Raw genomic sequence first — 18,890 nt, 5'->3', positions numbered from 1 at the left:
TATTGGGTGTACTTTTTATCATGTCGAAAAAACGTTGAACGATAAGAAAGTAAATAAATGCTTCAATCAGAAGCATACGGCTATTTCCTCACGGATTGAATTATTTCGTTCCGGAACTGAGGGTGGCGCTGTAGTACAAAATTGCTAGATACAGTCTGTCAAAAAAAAAAGCCAGGGTAGAAGAAGAAAGAGGGAGTCCGCGCATGCGCAAAAACGTCAACGCTCTTATGCTGAATCGCCACTTGTGGCGGTCTCCTCGTCTCGTTCCATTCATATAAAAACAATGATGAGCCTCCATGAGCGGTAAAGTTGCGCGACATGACTCGACGTGTCCATATTTTGCAAAATCCATGTCGAACTCCAACGACGGTTCCCGAGGTTAATCCTCTTTGGACGTCTCAGTTATTTGTCTGGCATGAGAGACGCGAGTTGTGATCTCCTTCGCTCCGATTCAAGTCGCAGACAAACAGCGGCGGCGAAGCTTCCAGCATGAAGAAATTGTTCAGTTTCTCCAAGAAGAAACAGTCCCCGTCCCGGGGCGACGCGCTCTGTTTGGGCTACGAGGTGAAAGAGAAGGACCTGGGCAAGTTTCATAAGGCTGCCTGGCGCGGGGATGTGGCCAAGCTGGAGCATCTCGTCAATAGCAACGATATCAATCAGCTCGACAAGCACAACAGGTCGGTAAAGGCTCCGATTTATTTTGTTCAACTACATTTCAGAATATCCAGCCAAGGTTAATGATCAACCACAAATTCTGTATTTGAGCACATTCTCCCGAATGACTTAAAGGACAACCGACGTCTCCGGGCAAGTTGTGTCCATAATTTGTAAAATGGCTTCAAATGACTTCTACTGAGCGTATTTGACAAAGATTCCACCGCATGTAGTTATATTTTACCTTTTAAGACTCACGCTGAATATTCCGGAAGTCTTGTTTTTGAGTTGGTAAGGAGTCCGTACGTGATGTCACTGAAGGAACGCCCCTGACCGAAAAAAGGACACATTGTAGCAGTCCTTCCATCACGTCAATGTTTTTTGCTGTACTTGTTTGGTGTGAAAACTTCCTATTGCACCAAAAGGATAATCCTTCACAAACTGCCTCGCTCCAGAATCAAAACAATGGCTTCAGAGAGTTCAGATTTGGAAAAAGATGCTTTCTTGTTACTCATCCAGTTATGCATATGATTCAAATAGTTCTGAAGAGGAAAGCATACATGTTTGCAATCGATTAAATAATTTATTCCGTGTCATTTTGAGGCAACATTGGGGGGAACTGTCTCACCCAAAAAAAAGAGGCACAAAATGGTGGCCACCTCCGTTTCCACAGGCTGATAAATTCTTTATATGGAGCTTGGTTGCCCTTTTCTGGCGGCTTTTGGGTGCAACACAAGGTTTTCAGACCAAACAAATACAGCAAAATACATTGACGTGATGGAAGGACCGCTACAATGCGTCTTTTTTTTTTCGGTCAGGGGCGATCCTTCAGTGACGTCACGTACAGACTTGTCACCAACTCAAAAACAAGACTTCCTGAATATTCAGCGTGAGTCTTAAAACGTAAAATGTAGCTATATGCGGTGGAATCTTATTAAAATACGCTCAGTAGAAGTCATTTAAAGCCATTTTATAAATTATGGACACAACTTGTCCGCCGGTGTCGGTTGTCCTTTAAGAGAGCCAATTGTTTGTGTGCATGCCGTGAAAATATCCATTTTTCAAGCTCCTCTTTTAACCTAACAGCATCAGCACTAAACCGCTATAAATTTACAGTAAATCCATCTAATATATTGTCTTTTGTCTTCCAGAACAGCCCTTCACCTCGCTTGTGCCTGCGGGAACGCTGAGGTGGTGCGATTTCTCGTGGAGCAAAAAGCCAAGCTCAATTTATGCGACAATCAAAATAGATCGGCTTTAATGAAGGTAACTGTCAGCCCGGTGACATTTTTTTGACCACCAGCAACAATTTTCACAATCGTGTCAATTCTCGTTCATTTTATCAGGCAGTGCAAGGCCAATATGAACTGTGTGCTAATATTCTGTTGGAAAATCACGCTGATCCTAACCTGGTGGACACAGACGGAAACTCGGCTTTACATTTAGCTTCAAGCTTCTCGTCCGTCTCCACCGTTCACGCCCTCGTAGATCATGACGCTGACATCAACGTCCAGAATAAGGCAAGTGTCATTATTGTTGGATTTGCGTCGCGTTTGTGGACGCTAGGCTAGGAAAAAGAAGAAAAAAAAAAAAAACAGCAGGCTTTGTGGCCGATCTGATACGTACTTCCTGTACGGTGGAATACTGATTCACTATTCGTGTCTTGAAGTGTGATAATAATAGAGTGACACGTCGATTTTCGACCCTAATCCGTTTCAGAAACCTGCTCGAAAACCGATTTGTTCAAAAACCGAAACAGCACTTTCCATTAAAATCAATGTAAAAAATCTTAATCCGTTCAAAGTCTAGAAAACAACTTTTTAACCATTTCATCGCATAAACCGGTTAAAAACTTAATTATAGAGCAGGCAGAAAAAGTACTCCACACGATAACAAACCGCATCTGCACTCAGAGAGGCGGTGTGGAAAAGTAGTCCGCCAGCCACCGTGGCGCTGTGTCATTTGTTTCGTCCGCCGAAAAGTAGTTTGTATGCCAAGACTATATTCTCGCGAATTTAATGTTCGTAAAGCGAAATGTTCGTTAGCTAAAGCGTTCGTAAGCCGAGGTATCATTGTATAAGATTATAAATTAGAAATGATAATGTTATTGATCAATATTGTATGACATTTAATTTTTAGGAGGGCATTTCTCCCCTGACGGTGGCCGTCCAAGAGGATCACATCGACGTGGCCGAGATTCTGTTGAAGAAACGTGCCGACGTCAATATTTTGGATCGAGATGAAAGGTCGGTGCCGAATAATGACTCACGAAACGTACAGTACAGTAAAGTCTCGTTATAGCGATATTCTCGGGAGTCTGAAAAAATATCGCTATAACAGGACTATCGATATATCCGATCCTGCGGCATGTAAATTTTCTCCTTGCTTTCATAGAAATAGTATCGTAATAAGCAGTACTATCGATATAACCGATATCCATATAACGAGACTTTACTGTATTTAAATCATCCTAACGAAGCTTCATAAATGTCAAAACGACAGGTCGGCGTTGATGATAGCTGCCGGCAATGGTCACGTCAGCATGATGCGACTTCTCTTGCGGTTTCATGCCGATGTTACTCTGAAGGATAACAAAGGACACTCAGCCGAGGATTACGCGGTGATTGAAGGCCACCATCCGTAAGTTTCTGAAGAACAGGCGGTAAAAGTGCCAACGTCCGCTAAAAGGACAGCCGACATCTCCGGACAAGTTGTGTTCATAATTTGTGAAATGCCTTCAAGTGACTTCTACTGAGCGTATTTTACAATGATTACACGGCATCTAGTTACGTTTTAAGACTCGCGCTGAATATTCAGGAATTCTTGTTTTCGAGTTGATGCCTGACGTGACGTCACTGAAGGAACGCCCCTGACCGAGAAAGCGACACACAATGCATTTTGGGTACTTTGCGTGTTGATCCGTGTTGATTGCGAAATTAGATGGAAAAAACATAAATAACGTGATAGTGAATCGTTGTGTGTTGCACCAAGACTACTATTTGATACTAGTTGACACAAATTCCCAGCAGACAAATTTCCAACGGAGCTTGTGCGCCATCTTGTGCATTTTCTGGGCGCGACATTGGAGTCCGGACGGCTCGAATTGATACGGAAGGACTTCTTGAATCGATTGCAAACATTTATGCTTTCCTCTTCAAAACTATTTGAATCATATTCATAACTGGATGAGTAATAAGAAAGCATCTTCTCTGAATCTGAAGCCATTGTTTTGATTCTCCTGCAAGGCAAGACGTCATGGCGTGACGTCGCGAACAAGGGGGCGGGACTTTCTGGAACTGGCCATTTCTGGTTTCAAATTGAAGTAATTTTTAGACACTTTAAGTCATTTTTATTGATGTTTTGCATTTGACAAAAAATATCATACTGCATGTTTTGGATATTTTAGATGCTATAAAACGTTTTTCTGAGGTCATTTAGGAAACAAAAAAATGGTGTCGGTTGTACTTTAAAGGACAACCGACGGAAGGACTGATTCGGAAGGAATTCTTTAATCGATTTCAAACATTTATGCTTTCCACTTCAGAACTATTTGAATCATATTCATAACTGGATGAGTAACAAGAAAGCATCTTCTCCGAATCTGAAGCCATTGTTTTGATTCTGGAGCAAGGCAGTTTGTGAAAGAGTATCCTGGCGTGACGTCACGAACAAGGGGGCGGGACTTTCTGAATCAGCCCAGTTTCGAGCTCATTTTGCGGCAGTTTTGGGACACTTGAAGTCATTTTTATTGGCCTTTTGCATTTGACTAAAAATATCAGCCTGCGTGTTTTGGCTATTTTAGATGCTATAAAAGTTTTTCTGATATCAGTTAGGAAACTAAAAAATGGTGTCGGTTGTCCTTTAAATGTCAAAAAGACGCATGCTAGCTTCCTGTCAATCACGGGTCTCTTGACTCTGTTGCAGCTGCGCCATTCTCATTAGTGAGCACGGTGCCCAAAGGAACCAAGCAGCCTCTTTGTCTCATCCTGGTCCAAGCAAAAAGTTGAAATCTGAGTTGGGCAAAGCATCCCGAGTCACTGCAACGGGTTTCCCTGCGAGAGGACCGGCCACCGACAAAAACGGTGAATAGTTTATACGAGAATCGTGAAATGAGTTAGTCAACTCCGATCTGTAGATTGCAAAATTCGCCATTGTGGGACAAAGAAAGATTCTTCTTCTTCTTCTTCTTCTTCTTCTTCTTCTTGGGGTGATGTGATGAACAAGGGGGCGGGACCTTCTGAAACTGGCCACTTCCAGGTTCATTTTTTTTTGGCAGATTTTGGACACTTTAAGTCATTTTTATTGGTGTTTTGCATTTGACTAAAAATAACATACTGCGTGTTTTGGGTATTTTAGATGCTATAAAACATTTTTCCGATGTCAGTTAACAAACAAAAAAGTGACGTCGGTTGTCCTTTAAAATGGCATTTTTGAGTCTGTTTTTTTAACTGCATCAGTTAAAAAAAACAATACTGAGCGAGTGGCTTGTTCTGTAGCCACAAAGGGACATAAGTCTTCTTGTGCCGGTCCCAAGCCCGGATAAATACAGAGGTTTGTGTCAGGAAGGGCATCCAATGTAAAAGCTTGGCCGAAACAAACATGCAGATCAAACCTCTAAAGATGGAGGACACTGATTTGCTTTGGCGACCCCTTGAAGGGAAAAGCCAAAGGGTAAGAAGAAGAGTTAAAAAAAACAATACAGTATATATTTAAAAAAACATCTCTGCATCGTTTCAGACATGGAGGAGAATTCTCAAGCGGAGTCACTCAGCAGGTGAGCTTCGGTTCCTTTACGCCGCAGGAAAAGTACAAACGTTATTGCCTTCCAACTCTTTTCTGTGATTTTATTTATTATTATTTTTTTAGAGCGTCAAAAAAAGGCGTCGTCGACGAATGGGCTTCCTCCGATGACGACTGCGAATCGCTCAGTGTTGAGAAGGTCCGTCAAGTGTTTTTCAATCAATGTTTAACTCATTCACTGCTATTTCCGAATGTTAAGTGCTGCCATCTAGAGGCTCAATTTGGAGCAGCAAATTAATGTTGGACTAATTGACTGAATGAGACACCCCAATTTCCTAAAATGGTGATTTTCAACTAAAAAAAAGGAAAATGGGTAGTTTACACAAAACTGATTTTTTAAAATGGCGTTTTTCAATTAAAATTAAAATCTTAAATGGTGATTTTCTCATTTTTTTTCTGAAATGGTAATTTTGTCTTTTTTGTCTAAAATGGTGATTTTCAATTTCAAAATAAAAAGAATCTAAAATAGCAATTTCCAAAAACAAAATTCTCAAAAGGTGATTTTTTTTAAATTAAAAAAAGGAAAATGGCAATTAAAAAAATATATATTTTCTAAAATGGTTATTTTCCATTTAAAAAAAAGTAAAATGGCAATTTTCAATGTAAAAATATAATCTAAAATGACAATTTTCAAAATAATATTTTCAAAAAAAATATTTTCTAAAATGGCAGTTTTCAATTTAAAAAAGTAAAATGGCAATTAAAGAAAATATATTTTCTAAAATGGCGATTTTCCATTAAGAAAACGTAAAATGGCAATTTTCAAAAAAATATTTTCTGAAATGACGGTTTTCAATTAAAAAAAAGTAAAATGGCAATTAAAACAATTTATAAAATGGTGGTTTTCAATGTAAAAAAATCTATAATCGCAATTCCCCCCCCAAAAAAAACTAAAATAGTGATTTTCTCTTTTTTCTCTAAAATGGTAAATTTCTCTTTTTTTTAAATGGCGATTTTTAACGTCAAAATAATCTAAAATAGCAATTAAAAAAATCTAAAATTGTGGTTTTCAATTAAAAAAATCTATAATGGCAATTTCCCCCCCCAAAAAAAAATCTAAAATGGTGATTTCCTCTTTTTTTTCTAAAATGGTAATTTTCTCTTTTTTTTAAATGGTTATTTTAAATATAAAAATAATCTAAAATGGCAATTAAAAAAAAATCTAAAATGTTAATTTCATGTAACTTCCTGTATCCTTTTAATTTTTTTAACGGGCTTCTTTTTTTTCACATTTCCTTTCAGACTCCGCCAAAAATGAACCTCCGGAAAATGCTGGAATCGAAAAGAGGAAAAGGTACTCGCCGACTATTTTCCGCGCGCAATCCTCCCCGTAGTCGATTCGGTGTGGCTGGTAATTCCTAACGTTCATAGCCTTTGCAGTTCTCCACAAATCCATGAGCGCTTCTGAGTCTGACAGTGACAATAGCGCCCCCCCTTCACCTGCTCCTTTCCTTCCCAAAGCCTCCCAGATGACCTCTACCCCTCTCCTAATCTACTCCAAGGTACATATTTGTCTTTATGATTCTGTTACTTTCCTTTCATGCCCTTCCTCTCCTTCTTTTCCTTCTTAATATTTCAACAAGCCAAACATCTGTCGGAACCTTTCGAGAGAAACCGTGATACGATAGAGCAACTGTCAGGAAGTCAGTCAAGTTCCGAATCGCAAGGCCAGAAATCGGAAGATGATAGCTCGGAGGAAGAAGATGAAGAAGAACAAGAGGATGAAGATGAAGATAATGAGGAAAGTGAGGAGGAGGGCAGTGAAGATGACTGTGATAGAGCTTCTGTCCAGTCAAAATCTTCTTCAGAAGACCCGCAATCTACCCCCCTTGCGCAAGGTGATCTTGATAGCGGGAAAGCTCCACGCAAACGTAGTTCAAGTAGCTCCGGCGTGATTCCGGATAATCCTTCACGATCATCTGGAACGTCGCGTTCTAAGATGCTTCGGTCGTTGGACGTGGACCAGGATCTGGTGGTGTCCGCCGTTAGAGTGGAATCGAAATATTCCGACGAGGATGACGAACTCATGTTGCCGTCGAATCAAAAGACTGTTTTGAACCCCAGCGGGATGAAGACGACGGATGAGGTGTCAAAAGAGCGTGACGATTGCAACCGTGATGATCGTACCCAAACGAACCTTCGCGATGATCTTCGAAAAAGTCAAAGAAATGCGCCGGCAGAAGATACAAAGGAGGATGGCGAAGCGGACATTTCCAAAACTGAAAAACGCAGATCGTCATGGGGCTCCTCCTTAGACGACGAAACAGACGGGTGTGAAGAACCCCGTGACATCACAAAGAGGACTACCTGTCCAAAAAACGCCGAGGGTCCATCACCAGGGGTTACTACCTTACAACCAAGAAGAACCCATGACCCGCAATTGCCATTTGACGAAATAGCACCACCTACCTCTCCCCGTTACAAGTACAGACCATCAAAAGCAGAATCTGATTGGGATTCCTCATCTGAGGAGCGGTCGGTTGATCCCAATCAAAATGGCCGCCCAGAAACCCTCAACGAAAACACCACGAGAAGTGAAGAAGAAGTGTCCAGCAAAGTTGATGTTGTTGACGTTCACCAGGATGGAAACGTGTTTTCCGAACCGTTACCTCACACCGACATTGACGATGTTGATTTGGACTCACCCGACGAGGTAGGGATCCATCAGAAGATACGGCGAAGGTGCCACGCGTAGTTTTCGTAGCGGGTAGTCGTCTGTCTACATCTATATTTGTATTTACAAATGGATCTGTGTAAAAATCTTAGCGAAAGAAAATAGATGGTTTGAAAGGGGAGTAAAAGAAAGCTATTTTCATAAAACAGCAAAACCCTTCAGTAAATCGTCATGGTGGGGTTAGGTTTAATTTGGATCGTTCGTACAATAGACTTCTTAGGCAACATAGGCTTAGTTATGCTGATGAGGTAATCCCAGAGCAAATGGGGCAAGGGAGTAGTCCTCTGCTCCCCCCAACGTGAGAGCAGGGACCGATCATAGCAGAGTCCGGCACCGCCACGTCTGGACAAGAAGCATGTATAGATATATATAGGGCCAAAACTACCAGCAAAAAATTTCGTTCGCTGACGAAGCCTCTTGGATAAGAAGCGAAACGTCCGACACCTTCACAGAAGTACAGATGACGGCTGAAGAAACCTTCTCATCGATTTACAAATGAAGTTGCTTGTATTTTGGGTTTTTGAATCTTCTACCTGTTGACTCTTATGTTTGCGGTAACTCTGCTTTTATTTTGAAAACCCTCACATTCCACTCCCACCAATGAAAATCTCACATTAGCTCATATTTGTATACAGAAAGAGGAAGATGAGAACGACGCTAGTCACGAAGATCCGGGCGATGACGAAGAAGATGACGACGACGATGATGAGGAAGAAGAAGAAGAAGAGGACATGGAGGAGGACGACGACATTTCAGATGATCAACTTGAAGAAAAACGAAGCCCCCTGGATGGTACGACAGACGTCCCTGAAAAAGGGGATGTTTCCAAAGACGCTAAAAGCGGTAAGAGCAGTCCAGGTGTCCCCTTATTTCTGTCGTCGGCGAATAACTATTTCCATAAATTGAGGATTTGGATTGGATTAGCCTTTATTAGTCTTGCGGTGGAGAAATGTACATTTCATAGCAGGAAAGTGATGAAAGGAAGAGGAAAGGAAGAAGTAGAAAAACAAAATACAGGAGCTGCTGTAAAGGCAGCCATTCTCGTGGCACCATCTTGAAGTCAAAACCACAACAACAAAAATAAATAAATACAGTGATACCTTGGCTTACGAACTTAATTGGTTCCCAGACAGAGTGGGTAAGGCGAAAAGTGTGTATCCCAAAAATTAATTTCCCATAGGAAACCATTGAAATGAGAATAATCCGTTCCCAGGTCCCCATAAGACATAATGTTCTTCTAAATAAGCCTTAAAACTACACAAAAGATACCTTATTTTACGTATAATAAATGTGCTGTGGTATTATACTTAAAGAAATAAACTGTACTGAATAATAAAGTCGTTTTATTGACCTTTGTGATGGTCGTTGATGGCTTGATGGAATGGAGTGGCCGGTTTTGTCAGCATAAAACACTTGATGAGGAACGTAGCCTTCTTTCACCATCTTGAGGAATGATCCCTTGGAGGTGCTTTCTCTGCGATAATTTTACCTAGTTCCTCATCAACTGTGTTCTTTTTAGCTGGGTTGATAGCTTTTTGCATCAAGTGGACAGATAGATGGCTTGTGCGGGTTATTTGTGGCGCTTGATTGATGGGATATTTTAACCTTGCAGTCTCTGCCTTTGAACTATCAAAGTTGAAACTCGCTCACTGTTTTCTGCTTGTCTATTTAATGTTTAACCCCCCCCCCCCCCCTCACTGCTGCGTTCTTGACCAATCACGCGGCTTTAACCGAAGACGGGGCGGGGAATAGAAGACAAAATAGTCTGCCACCATTTTCTTGTAAATAGAACGGGCTTGTTCGCAAACGACACATCACTCATTGTGGCAGGTCTGTGTGTATCCCGAAAAAAAGTTTGTATGCCAAGGTAAAATTTTCATAAATGTAACGTTTGTAAACCGAAAAGTTCGTAAACCGAGGTATCACTGTACTGCATTGGTTAATTGGACTTACAAGTTTCTGATACTTTGCCGAGTGACCACATTCATAATTCAAAACACCCTCAATTTTAATAACAAAATTAAGATTACACTCTACAGTATTGTACTATATTAAAAAAAAAGCAAAATGTGTAAAAATCTAAATAATTTGTGCACTTCTTCCATTCATTGTGTGGCTCTTTGTGCTGTACATGCATTGGCCACCAGGTGGCAGTTTACGACATTTTCTGAGATGTTCCTTTACCTTCTCCCAGCTGACTTAGAGAAGAAGACAATGTTCACACTGACTGGAAGGTTTGGAGACAGACAATCTAGGGAGGCCAGATTGAGATGCTTTGGACATTAGAGGTCGTGGCAGAGGTCGTAGCGATAGAAGGATGCTGGAAAAGGGAATTGCCAAGGTAGGAAGCAAAGAGAAAGACAGAAAATCAGAGAGTTGCAGGACAGATATGGATGTTCGGTTTATCATGGATATTTATGGACTGTGGGAGACAATTGGGATTTCTATTCTTTGAATAAATGCTTTTATTTTGAAAATCTCAGGTATTTGTTCGGAGTCGTGTCACGACGTGGAAGAAGAGGAAGACCGGGACTCTTGTGATTCTGAGGTATGTTGGTATAAATGTTCTTTCAGCTTTTTATGTCAGACTCAAAACAAAAAAAATATAGATTTATTTATTACTTTTTAATGACTAGCATGAAGGCCAAAAATTGCCACGTGAAGATCAACAAACCGTAGAAGCACAGAAGACTGTTGCAGAGAAGATCGACGATGGTAAGCTGTCATTAACTTTTATTTTCTTACATTTTTGTATTTTTAATTCATATACAGTGACACCTCGGCTTACGAACGCTTTAGCTCACGAACTTTCCGCCTTACGAACATTAAATTTGCGAGAATATAATCTTGGCATACGAACTAGTTTTCGGGAAACACACGGAGCGCCACAATGGCTGGCTGACTAGTTTTTGGCGGAAGAACACCAAACCACACGGCCGAACAGCGCCATCGTGGCTCCCGGACTACTTTTCCACACCCACTTTCTCTGAGTGCACTCAGTGCAGACATGGTTTGTTATGGGGTGGAAGCTTTTGCTTTTTTGGGACCGAAAAAGACCCATCCACAGGCTAGTGTTAGACCAAAGAGGACAAAAAAAGAAAATTACGGTCATGCAGAAGAAGGAGATCATCGAAAAACACCAACGAGGTGTGCGTTTGTGTGACTTAGCGTCCCAGTACCAATATGCTAAGTCGACCGTTGCTACGTGTGGCTAAGGGTGTTTCTGTGTTATCTTAGCAATCGGTGTCAGGCAATAGAAGAGGTTGAAAAACTTCTGTGTATTTGTATTAACGAAAAGCAGCTAGCAGGGGACAGTGTGTGAGGGTATTATCGCCGAGAAAGCACGGCAACTTCACTCAGATATCATAAAGAGGCAACTATAACAACCATTAATAAGGTACATAAAACAACTTTATTATATACAGTACAGTGTATTTCTTTAATTACAATACAATAGCACATTTATTATACAGAAAGCAAGGTATATTTTGTGTAGTTTTAAGGCTTATTTAGTAGAAAATTATGTTTTATGGGGACCTGGAAACGGATTATTCTCATTTTTAATGGTTTCCTATGAGAAATTAATGTTTGGAAGACACACTTTTCGTCTTTCACACTTTCTGGGAACCAATTAAGTTCGTAAGATGAGGTATCACTGTGTAAGAAACCGGTTTTCCAGTTACACTTGGTGTTCTGTGTAACAACCTGTGGCGTTTTATTTTGTATTTTTTTTTTCGTAGACTTGTTATATAATTCCTCATTTTTAAGAGGGGCAGGAAGCGGGTGGATGCCCGAGCCTTGGTGGAGTAAAGGCAGGCAAAGAAACAACCTCAGAGTTGGTAGGAAATGTGAACGGTCACCGTGATCGTTTTTGTTTTTTAATTTTGGTCAGTTGCATGTTAACTGTGCACGATACTTGACCCATCGACTCATAAACACTTTTCCCAGAATGCATGCGGCATACGTGCACGGTTCATGAATGGCTATTTTCGCTCCTCAAACCATCGTTCTGCTTTTTACCAAAAGATATCAAGTGGGGAGTCGATATCGAATATTGTCAGCTGCAATTTAAAGGACAACCGACGTCTCCGGACAAGTTGTGTCCATAATTTGTAAAATGTCTTCATCAAAGGACTTCTACTGAGCGTATTTTACAAAGATTCCACCGCATATTAAAGCTATATTTTACATTTTAAGACTTGCACTGAATATTCCGGAAGTCTTGTTTTTGAGTTGGTGACGAGTCCTCACGTGACGTCACTGAAGGAACGCCCCTGACCGAAAAAAGGACACATTGTAGCAGTCCTTCCATCACGTCAATGCATTTTGCTGTACTTTGTTTGGTCTGAAAACTTTGTGTAGCACCAAAAAAAGGCAGAAGAGGGCGACCAAGCTCCATGGGAGGAATTTATCAGACTGTGGAAACGGGCTGATTAATTCCTTACACGGCTTTGTCGCCATGTTCTGCCTTTTTTGGGTGCGACATTTCCCACCCCTGATGCCTCAAAATTACACGGAATAAATTCTTTAATCGATTGCAAACATGTATGCTTTCTTCTTCAGAACTATTTGAATCATATTCATAACTGGACGAGTAACAAGAAAGCATATTCTCCCAATCTGAAGCCATTGTTTTGATTCTAGAGCAAGGCAAGACGTCTTGCCGTGACACCACGAACATGGGGGCGGGACCTTCTGAAACTGGCCACTTCCGGTTTCAAATTGAAGTACTTTTTAGACACTATGTAATTTTTATTGGTGTTTTGCATTTGACTAAAAATATCATACTGCGTGTTTTGGGTATTTTAGGAAACAGTTAGGAAACAAAAAAGTGACGTCGGTTGTCCTTTAAATGTTTGTGTGAAAATTACCCAGGATGCTGAGTCACCAAAATGAAACGCGGCATCGAAATGCTTCAAATTTCCTACTCGAGTATTTTCATGAACTGCCAGCTCATTTGCATGACATATTGCCTTGAACGTCAATGTCATCCAGTCCATCCATCATATTGGAAATACGCAGTTTCTCATTTTACTGTTTTATTTGTTCATGAAAGTTTCATAGTCTGAATTGGATCATCTTGACAGAACACAATTAACTCATTCACTGCCAGGCGATGTGCTTATATAAAGGTGTCCACTCCAGTGCCAGGGTTTTTGTCATTTTGACTAAAATTGCAGGACGCACAGAATATTGACTTTTAGGACTACATAATCAGAATCAGAATCAGAATCAGAATCATCTTTATTGCCAAGTATGTAGAACACACAAGGAATTTGTTTCCGGTAGAACACGCTGCACTAGTATCGTTGTCAAAAAAAAAAAAAAAAAAAACTGCTAAGTGGCACTATACAGTTCCATTTTGGCTACTGTTGAAAGAGTTCAAAGAGTTAATGGCTTGGGGGAAGAAGCTGTTTAAATGTCTGCTGGATTTGGTGCGCATGGATCGGTAAACATTCAATACAGCGTTTGAAACCTTAGACTCTGTTCTTTCATCAGGGAAAAAAAAATAGTTAATTCCTAAATTATACGGGTCTGGAGTTATATGAACTTGAAATGGGAGTGGCTGTACAAAAGGCAAACGCTGCCCCCTCCTGGGAGGGAAAAACATTGCCAGAGGTCTGACCGACGCTTCAAACGCAACAAGCAAAAACAAAACCCAAACAAATTTGGGAATGGCGCTGCACATCATTCTTTTCAATTGCAGAATAGATTCGGGAATGACGGTGAATGAGTTAAGATGCTTTTATTCACTTACAGCTGACCCCTCAAATGTTGTCACAGAACTGTTTACACTTTTTTTCTGAGTCAATAGATAAAGGTATAATAATAATGATAATAATATATATTTTTAATCTCCATGCAACATGATTCAAATTAATTCTGTCACTTAGGAGGTCTGGGTGCTGTTTCATTTGTTGCTGAGAGTAACGACACCAGAAATGTTCAAAAAGAGGATTCGGCGCGAAAAGAGGTAAAGGCTCATCACCAGAATGACAGTATTTTTATTATTATTATTATTATTAGTAGTAGTAGTAGTAGTAGTAGTAGTAGTAGTAGTAGCAGCAGCAGTAGTAGTCAAAGTCGTAGTAGTAGTAGTAAAGACTCATCACCAGAATGACATTATTATTATTATTATTATTATTATTATTATTATTATTATTATTATTATTATTCCATTCCATTCCATTATTCCATTATACCATCGTTCTGCTTTTTACCAAAAGATATCAAGTGGGCAGTCGATATCGAATATTGTCAGCTGCAATTTAAAGGACAACCGACGTCTCCGGACAAGTTGTGTCCATAATTTGTAAAATGTCTTCATCAAAGGACTTCTACTGAGCGTATTTTACAAAGATTCCACGGCATATAGCTATATTTTACATTTTAAGACTCGCGCTGAATATTCCGGAAGTCTTGTTTTTGAGTTGGTGATGAGTCCTCACCCTACCTCACTGAAGGAACGCCCCCTGACCGAAAAAAGGACACATTGTAGCAGTCCTTCCACGGCGTTTAGCTATATTACAGTGTTGTTATTATTAGTAGTAGAAGTAGTAGTAGTCATAGTAAATGCTCATCACCAGAATGACATTTTTATTATTATTATTATTATTATTATTATTATTATTATTATTATTATTATTATTATTATTATTATTATTATTATTATTATTGTTATTATTGTTGTTGTGGTAGTAGTAACAAAGGCTCATCACCAGAATGACAGTATTATTATTATTATTGTTATTACACTATTATTATTATTATTATTATTATTATTATTATTATTATTTCTATGTATGTATGTGATAGTCATGTGTGCTTTTCACATGACCAGAGCGAAGAAAGCAAATGGGGACTGCTTTTGAGTAAATGTGAAGGAAAAAGCAAGGAAAAAACGGGTGAGTGACGCCATATTCCTTCTATACTTTGGAATCAATCCATTTTTTCATTCTTGGATTCTTTGCCAGACTTGATGGAGGAACTCGGGTTGGGAGATTTTGACTATGCTGAAGGTCAGAATGATGAAGACCCCGCGTCAAAATGATTCAACTTTATTTATAGCGAACTGTGCCATTTTTAAATGCCACTTTGCTGTTTTTTATGTATTTATTTTTCATTTTTTTACAGATGCATCAGACTGGGATACGTCAAGTAATATCAGTAAGAAAAGCCTGCTCGGAGGCACAGAGACTCCCCCGACACCCGAAGATTTCCCACAATCCTCCATTAAGGAGACGGATAAGTCACCAAAAGCACCCGTCGCTCCCCCGAGGAGTTTCAGCGCAGCCCCTCACCCTCAGCCTCGTTCCAAGAAGGCGATCGTTCAAGAGAGTGACAGTAAATCATTTTTCTCTTCTTATTTCTACACTTTTCCATTCAAATCACATGACCTACAATTTTATTTTATTTTGCCATGTTCTACTTTTTAGATTGGGGACAAAACAATTTGGATTCATCACAAGCTGCGGCCAATCGGCATCTTCAGGAAGCGGACAGTGAAGGTGAAAATTCACACAAACCTATTTTTTTGTTGTTGTTGTACTTGCGTGCGTGTTATACGTGTAAAAACTGTCTGTCCTGCGGCTCCTCTGAAGTTTCCGAAGCGGCCGATGACAAAAGAAGCCAATTGCAACATGACGAGCGGAAAGAAGAGGTGAGAAATGGCTCCGCGGTGACATCCACACCACACATTCCTTCATATTTTTGGGCCAGGAAGCTAAAATAGCTAAAAAAAAGCTAAAAAATTGACAGAATTCAGAAATTTAAAACTGGAACTGGCCTTTTTTTCTCCATACAGTGATACCTCGGTTTACGAACCCCTTGACTTACAAACTCTTTGGTTTCCGAACGTTAAATTTATGAAAATTTTACCTTGGCATACAAACTATTTTTCGGGATACACGCGAAGCTGCCACAATGAGTGATGTGTCCATCGTGAACGAGCCTGTTATCCTAAAAGAAAATGGCTGCATGCTTGTTTTGGTCCTCTATTCCCTGCCCCCAGTCGTCGGCTACGGCTACGTTCCTCATCAAGTGTTTAATGATGAAACCGGCCACTCCATTCCACCAAGCCATCAACGACCATCACAAAGATAAATAAAACGACTTTATTATACAGTGCAGTTTATTTCTTTAATTATAATACCATAGTACATTTATTATACATAAAATAAGGTATAGTTTGTGTAGTTTTAAGGCTTAGAATAATTAGAAAGTCGAAAATTATGTTTTATCCGGACCCGGATTATTCTCATTTTAATAGTTTCCTGTGGGAAATTAATTTTTGGAATACACACTTTTCCCCTTACACACTCTGTCTGGGAACCAATTAAGTTCGTAAGCCAAGGTATCACTATCATGAAAATGGGTGTTCATGTCATGATGAAAATGTGGGAAAATGTTAATTTTCTGCATAGATAATTCCGAAATGCCTTGTTTAGTGTTTTTTGTGGGTTTATTTTGTGTAGTCTATCAAAAAGACCCCCAAGGCTGCGGTTCCAGTGACAAATTCCAGCACCTTCATTGGCTCAGATGAAAACGCTGTTGACAAGCCCGAGATGTCGAGTCAAGCCGAAGACTCCCAACAAACACGGAAGCCTCTAACCTGTGACAGGTACAATGTGTGCTTTATTGCACTTGTTTTATCTTTCTTTCAATTTCAATTTCTCGTCTTTTTTATTTTTGTTTTTGTTTTCTCCCTATCACGAGCAGTGCACCGATGGAATCCCATCTCTCAAAACAACAGCCCCTCGGCGTCAGTAAACCCACAGAACAAAATGTAGAGAAGGCCCACGTATCCGGAAGCCCGCAGAGTGACAACAGAGAGCTCTCGTTGTTGGACGACAGCACTTTAAGTGACGTGTCGGATGATGAAACAAGGTCTCCATTGTGCCTCATGACATGCATTTTTCAATGATACCTCGGTTTACGAACCCCTTAGCGTACGAACATTTCGGTTTACGAACAATAAGTTTATGAAAATTTTACCTTGGCATACGAACTATTTTTCGGGATACACCCTGAGCTGCCACAATGAGTGATGTGTCGACTGCAAGGTTAAAATTCCCATCAATCAGGCTCCACAAATAATCCGCACTAGCCATCAGTTCAATTTGAAATGAAAAGACAAGCAAGGGAACCAGCTATTAATGATGTTTCTAGTGTGTCTGCTTGCATCTGTTGCCGTTGCAATATCACAACTTCCAAGATGTATCACCCAGAGCTCCTTGAAACACTTAATACCAAAAGCTATCCATTCCATCAAGCCATCAACGACCATCACAAAGGTAAATAAAACGACTTTATTATATAGTACAGTTTATTTCTTTAATTATAATCCCATAGCACATTTATTAAACATAAAATAAGGTATATTTTGTGTAGTTTTATAAGGCTTAGAAAATTAGAAAGGAGAAAATTATGTTTTATGGGGATCTGGGAACGGATTATTCTCATTTTAATGCTTTCCTATGGGAAAGTATTTTTTGGGATACACACTTTTTGCCTTACACCCTCTGTCTGGGAACCAATTACGTTCGTAAGCCAAGGTATCACTATTTTGAAATTGTTCATTCCTTACCACTGTCATTTTTTTGCTCTCTCTCTTGGCAACAGGCATAAAACCAGAGAGCAAATAAAAAAACAGGTAACTTAATTTGTGTGCCTTTTTTTCCCTAAATTTGAAGTTCAATCCTGTATATTGATTACGATGACATTTATTTCTGCATCGATTCAGCTTTCAGAACAAATCGAAATGTCGGAAGATATTGACGAGCTCAATTCATCATCCGACGTGACCACGGATGATTCCGACTTTCGCTCTTCGGGTCATCGTTGTAGTTCCCTCTTCATTCAGAACCTGGATTCACTTGTGACGGGTGCGTTTGTTTTTTTTTTTTTTTTTTTTTTTTAAGAAACCTAACTAATCAGATCTCCACGTACACAATAACCTCCTATTCTTTATTCCTCAGACTCCAGGAGTATGGTCAAGCTCCAGAACATCTTCCACAAATACGAACGCTCCATCCAGAAGGCCAAAAGCCGTCACAGCTTCTTTGCCGACAAAATGAGCCTCCTGGAAACTGAGAAGGCGCAGCTACGACGCTCTCTGGATGATGTGAAAGATGTTAAATCGGCTTTGGAGCGCACTCAGTTGGACTTACAAACGGAAGTCACCAACCTCAAGTAAGAACCGCTTTATTCTCTTCATATATACAGGTAACATCAGAGTTACGACCGGCGCGAGTTATGACTACCTGTACTTACGACCACGACCGCCAGACCCTTTATTTTATTTTATTTTATTTTATTTTATTTTATTTTATTTTATTTTATTTTATTTTATTTTATTTTATTTTATTTATTATTCTACGCCTGACACCGCAGCGCGCACTACAATTTTGGCCAGCCGCCATGTCACACACTCGCACAGCAATCTACTTGCTACACTCAATACAGTAGTTATACAGTGCAGATACCGTCTCGGCAACATCTCATGTAGTACTGTACATGCTTTTTTCCGAGCCTGTGTGTCGGGTGACCTCTTCTGGGCGTTAGCAGGGAGAGCAGGGTAAGTATCACATTTATAAATGAACTGTACAGTAAACAGTTTTGTATACATTACAAGTACAGTTATACAGTAATAAAAAGCGATCATATGAATGATAAAAATGACACCAAAAGTTATAAAATTTATAAATGAACTGTACAGACTGACATCGTATACTATCCTGTCATGTAAACGTCACAATGGCCA

The 18,890-nt window shown here is 39.9% G+C and overlaps 1 protein-coding gene across 6 annotated transcripts in view; it reads left to right on the top strand.

Moving 5' to 3' along the window:
- Positions 1-210: 210 nt before the first annotated feature.
- Positions 211-18,890, top strand: part of aard (alanine and arginine rich domain containing protein) — a 31,836-nt gene continuing 13,156 nt past the window's right edge. For 2 of the 6 annotated variants that reach the window (XM_088996665.1, XM_088996664.1), the window contains exons 1-25: positions 211-677; positions 1,806-1,920; positions 2,001-2,174; positions 2,794-2,900; positions 3,157-3,294; positions 4,579-4,736; positions 5,392-5,428; positions 5,521-5,593; positions 6,697-6,748; positions 7,038-8,107; positions 8,764-8,971; positions 10,612-10,676; positions 10,765-10,843; positions 11,869-11,967; positions 14,023-14,102; positions 14,970-15,033; positions 15,103-15,147; positions 15,263-15,472; positions 15,565-15,636; positions 15,730-15,788; positions 16,603-16,748; positions 16,847-17,014; positions 17,750-17,780; positions 17,871-18,012; positions 18,106-18,319. In XM_088996665.1, the coding sequence (XP_088852791.1) occupies positions 490-677; positions 1,806-1,920; positions 2,001-2,174; positions 2,794-2,900; positions 3,157-3,294; positions 4,579-4,736; positions 5,392-5,428; positions 5,521-5,593; positions 6,697-6,748; positions 7,038-8,107; positions 8,764-8,971; positions 10,612-10,676; positions 10,765-10,843; positions 11,869-11,967; positions 14,023-14,102; positions 14,970-15,033; positions 15,103-15,147; positions 15,263-15,472; positions 15,565-15,636; positions 15,730-15,788; positions 16,603-16,748; positions 16,847-17,014; positions 17,750-17,780; positions 17,871-18,012; positions 18,106-18,319 (3,794 nt within the window). In that variant the 5' untranslated portion in view covers positions 211-489. Of the gene's footprint in view, positions 678-1,805; positions 1,921-2,000; positions 2,175-2,793; positions 2,901-3,156; positions 3,295-4,578; positions 4,737-5,391; positions 5,429-5,520; positions 5,594-6,696; positions 6,749-6,825; positions 6,957-7,037; positions 8,108-8,763; positions 8,972-10,611; positions 10,677-10,764; positions 10,844-11,868; positions 11,968-14,022; positions 14,103-14,969; positions 15,034-15,102; positions 15,148-15,262; positions 15,473-15,564; positions 15,637-15,729; positions 15,789-16,602; positions 16,749-16,846; positions 17,015-17,749; positions 17,781-17,870; positions 18,013-18,105; positions 18,320-18,890 lie in introns of all 6 variants that reach the window. The other 4 variants (XM_088996669.1, XM_088996666.1, XM_088996668.1 and 1 more) reach the window with 3 other exon arrangements.

The sequence above is a fragment of the Hippocampus bargibanti genome, linkage group LG05 (genome assembly GCF_051943395.1).
Source record: "Hippocampus bargibanti isolate YZ-2025 linkage group LG05, ASM5194339v1, whole genome shotgun sequence".
Taxonomy (NCBI): Eukaryota; Metazoa; Chordata; class Actinopteri; order Syngnathiformes; family Syngnathidae; genus Hippocampus; species Hippocampus bargibanti.
Note: the sequence above shows the minus strand (reverse complement) of the source record. Positions and strands in the feature narration are given on the sequence as shown.